The sequence below is a fragment of the Opisthorchis viverrini genome (assembly GCF_000715545.1).
Source record: "Opisthorchis viverrini unplaced genomic scaffold opera_v5_1319, whole genome shotgun sequence".
Lineage (NCBI taxonomy): Eukaryota > Metazoa > Platyhelminthes > Trematoda > Opisthorchiida > Opisthorchiidae > Opisthorchis > Opisthorchis viverrini.
The window spans coordinates 1-4,499 of record NW_008753171.1 but is presented as its reverse complement, the minus strand read 5'-3'; the positions used below and the strand labels follow the sequence as shown (position 1 = coordinate 4,499).

The following is a 4,499-nucleotide window of genomic DNA, read 5'->3' as shown; positions in this document are numbered from 1 at the left end:
CATAAGGTTCATCAAGTTATATATATATACACCACACTATCACCAGGCTGTTCGGAACGTCTGTAGAGTTCCAGGCCAGAATTATTATGTCTTCTCAAGTATTCATTTGTTGTGCTATAGTTCGCCTGCTTCCTATGACCGTACACATACAGCATAGTTCAGCAGAAATAGTCCAGTGAGTGATAGTTGATTCAGTGTGAACTTTTCACAGTAGTCGAGAAAACTCCTGCACTTTTGTAGAGATTACTCTATATAACCATTTGTGCTTTCATGGTCGTGTCCGCACCGAAGCTGTGGAAGTCGAGCTGCTGGATGTATAGGATAGAGATCGCTCTTTATGCATCCGCTGTTGTGTAGTCCTTGATAAGTCAATTGGCTTATGTCCTGTTTGGTTCGTTCCTGGTGAAAAACGGTCAGAAACCCTTATGATTCAAATACGGTCGACCGTACCAACCAAACCGGTTGATAACCCGGGGGAACTATGCGATTCCTGTCAAAAAAACTAGTACAGTATGAAAGTCAAGCAACCGTCTTGTCGTACCAACTTTTCGCTTAGGTTTAGGTATACCAGAAACGATTGGGGGAAAAACAGTGGCTAGTTGGCTGCCAAATAACACCTCAGCAAACGAAGACACAGCCTCTCCACTTCGAACGTCAACGAAAATGTCACACCGACCCTGTCTTGACTTCTGTAGATAAAATACGGAGACTATCTTCCTACTGTCGCTTGACACAAATGTCAAGGTATCGTTGGGTGCTACATTTTAGTGCAAAATGAACACAGGGTCCCATGGTTTGTAATCCCTGAAGCTATATCGGCCGGTCACTTGATCTACATAAAACCGGGATCTGAATACCCATGTAATTTATTCTATTACCGTGCTCTGGACGAGTTGGCGGCAGTTGGAAACTGGTGGCAATGGTTGCAGTGATTCCGTATGCCATTGCTTGCGTACGCGGCGAGCACAGATGCCCGAGCAGCCCGGCAACGGCACAATTAAGCCAGCACTTTGGACCAACTGCAGTCGCAGAGCCCACCGCTCCGGTCGCACGTCCCCGCCTCAGACGATGGCGCAAAGGGGGGTTAATGCCAAAGATCGATGCGCTCGGAGGCTCATATAGAGAGAAAAGTTGTTCACCAAGCATCTCGTGAAAAACTCGATCAATGCACATTAGTTGGAAAATTTTGGTAGATAATAAAAGTAGGGTTGGAATGCTATTGAAAACTCATGCAGAAACGTGTATAAGAAGAAGAAAATCGATGTAACATTACGACTGCTCTGTATGAGCCTCCAACAAGAATCAGCCAATCAGAAGGCAGTACGACCTTCCACACGTAATAAAAGCGCCGGCAGGGCAGGCGCGCGGCATTAGATTGTTCGCTTGTCCAACGTTGCGCGGCCTTACTGCGTCACGATTGGCTGGCTTGCGCTGATGACCTTGAGGGGTTGCGATGACGATAATTGTTTTTCTGATCGACAATAGCGCGTCTATGAACCAGCGCACAATTCAAGGGACTACGTTGCTCGATGTCGCGAAATCTGCAACCGAGTTATTTTTCAAGGTTGGACTATTTACAGCCTTAAATGAAAACTACTTTAGATCCGTTTAAACAAGTCCAGGGTTGATCGCTATTTTATATTGACTCTTGACGATGACTGTCAATACGTTAAAGTAGGGATTTTTGCTTCATTTATTTATAATGATTTTAGCTAGCAGGCTGGAGACAAAATGTGGACCTTCAGTGTATTCACGCTGCGCTCAATACTATTAAGGCTGACGGACAGACGCCACTTAGCGTGGGTTTGCAGCGGACGTTTCGTATGCTTAACTTGAACCGGCTTCAACTTGGCCTGGAGAATTACGGAATGGTATGGGTTTCGTTGGCTCCTCACAGTTAACTTTCCATTTCAGGGTATGTTCCCGTCATATATTGAGCCTGCTGTAATATTGTGCATTACTGATGGATGTTGCAGTACTAGTCTAGACGAGTCCATATTGAAGGTACCACTTCTTTCTTTGTGATATCCGCTCCGACTAGGATGTGTCAATGTCTTCCATTGAGACAACAATATTTGGACAGCCATTGACCAATGATTCATTTCGCTGGGATTACCGGCTTTATTCTGTTATTTTACGGTATCCCGGTTTTGTCGAAACTGTGGACACCACTTTCCAAAAGTCGGATATGAATGAATTGCCCGTGGTTAAAACCTCTGAACTTACCGGTGGAAAGGGCTTTTACGTATCAGACAATCGGGAGTTGCAACAGTGTTTAGAGTCCTTAGCTCCGAAATGCCAGCCTGCGGTCGTAATTGACTTCACACCCGGTGCTGATTTTGAGCAGTCGGAAACTTCCACTCATAACGAAAACACGCACAAACAGCTGGTATACATCAAATTGATGGGTCGAGTCTGTTCTAACTGGCCAATTCCGGAAACGTTTTGGCTTGATGATGAGCTGATTTCCTCTCATTTGGTAAGGCTGTTACTGATGTGTTTACATTAATTGCAGCCTGCGCGACCTGCACACCCGAGGATTTTTGTGTCTACATCGCAGGTCCAAATACCTAATGTGCCTGAATATTTCCCTGTCGATCGATATGAACTTGAGCCATCGCTTTTTACTCAAATGCTTTGCATCCGGGATCCAGCTAAGGTGTGGCAGTGCTTTGGAGCTGATGGCAAGCATGCACAGAGTGCCCCGTTCGGATATCTCAAGTCATCACCTGATCTTCAAACAGTGCACTTGCATGTACTCCCATATGACTATCCAAATTTTTGTCATCTCTTAAGTAAGTCAGTATTTCGAATCACTATCTGTTAGATGAGTTATACGAAGTACACCACATGCGAATGAGTGAAGCATGGGGGCACAGGTTTGTAGGCTACCTAAGTAGCATTCCCCGCTACTACTTTATGGTAAGTCTGCTTCCTCGTATATATGCTCGCTCAGCCCCTTACAAAGGCGTTTGAAAGATTTGGATTCCAGAGTGTGATTAAGCCTGAAGCCGTTGATCGTGTTCTCCCCTACCAATTGAAGCACACACTGCAAAAGTTGCGGCACGCTGCTAAAATAGAATACGACAATTTTGTGCGCACCACACAAAATGGAGAGCACTCCTTCACAAATATCAAGGTTTGATATATACTACTTCGCATATTGTTTTAGCTTCCGGCCTCTCTGCTTCCCTTTCCTCTTTGGTCACTGCGTGAGTTGCGTCCTAGCACAGGACGACGTGTAATTCAGTCGGCTGCCCACCCGTATGCTCGCGCAGCTGATGTGGAAAGAAGCAAGCTGCGGATTGCTCTGCGAAGGATGCGACGCAACTTAGACGCCATACTAGGCGGACGGCAGACTGATTCCCATGATAGCTCGGTCCATGAACAACCAGTTGCCACTATGGGTGATTATCTTAGTTACAAGGCGGCTCACGAGTTCGAACCGGTTCTCAGGGAAATAAACCCATCCCCAGAAAGGCTAGATACGTTCGGCAATCCATTCCGAAAGAAGACGACAGCCAGTTTCATTGCCGATGAAGTATATGTTGACGAGATGGGCTTAACTGCTGGTGTTCCCGGGGGCGCTAACGCCACTTTAGTGGTCCCGGGCCGAAAAAGACAGCACACCAAGAGTTCCAACACCGTAGTCCGAAATAAAGGTGAGTGCTGCGTCTTGTACTTTAATTGCCGTAGGTCCTCTCCCCGCTTACATTAACCACCTCAACTGGCGTGAATTTTCTCCGAAGAACTCTCCGCCCAACTCTCCCATTCCCAATCACTCAGGTTGGTTCATTTTTCCTAAGTTCACATATTTCGGAAAAGCAGATGACACTATAACGACGGTTGTGCAAAAACAAGCGCCCGCATTGCCGACGTTCTCAAAACAAACAGAGAAGGCGATGTCAAACAAGGATGCGTTTATTTCGAATGAACGAGTTGTTCGAGACCTTACGAGGATCGTCCGTGAACCTCATGCAGGTGAATGATTTTTGTATAGTGTCATTTCGTAAGAGCAGTTGAACATAAAATAACACCTCTCTTTTTCATTTAACAGACGGCTCCGGCATCTTCGCCCGTCTGAATGACCTATCCGGCAGTTTGGCCCAACGCTATGCAGCAATTTCAGTGATCATGTCAGAGGCATTGCGATTCAAGCGTTCTGTGCTGTATACAATACTGAAAGATTGGCGACAATGGATACTACGCAGCGAGGCCTATTTACCTGCTCTTGTAAATCCTGATAATCGTCAAACTCTGTCGGAGCTCGTCGCGCCGCAGGTTAACGGCTGGGGCTAATAAGCACCTGGAACACATCGGCCACATCTAATGTACATATCTCGAAGTCTGCAATACTTATTGCCTGAGGAAGGCAGCTTGTAAATAATGCAACCAGCTTTTGAAAGCACACTGGTCAGAATCCGAGGCGCCCTATTTTTGAATCTCTGAACAGATTCATCCGTATTTTTCTACTGATGACTTTGTAAATAGCAAGACTT

The 4,499-nt window shown here is 45.9% G+C and overlaps 1 protein-coding gene across 1 annotated transcript; it reads left to right on the top strand.

Annotated features, from left to right (window-relative positions):
- Positions 1-1,453: 1,453 nt before the first annotated feature.
- Positions 1,454-4,299, top strand: T265_12170 (hypothetical protein; the record flags this gene model as incomplete). The annotated part of the gene is made up of 12 exons (XM_009179235.1): positions 1,454-1,564; positions 1,603-1,674; positions 1,713-1,871; positions 1,915-2,004; positions 2,042-2,479; positions 2,516-2,795; positions 2,828-2,922; positions 2,957-3,139; positions 3,173-3,662; positions 3,697-3,786; positions 3,829-3,981; positions 4,058-4,299. The coding sequence occupies 12 exons, from the start codon at positions 1,454-1,456 to the stop codon at positions 4,297-4,299; spliced, it is 2,403 nt and encodes an 800-aa protein (XP_009177499.1).
- Between the last annotated feature and the right edge of the window lie 200 nt (positions 4,300-4,499).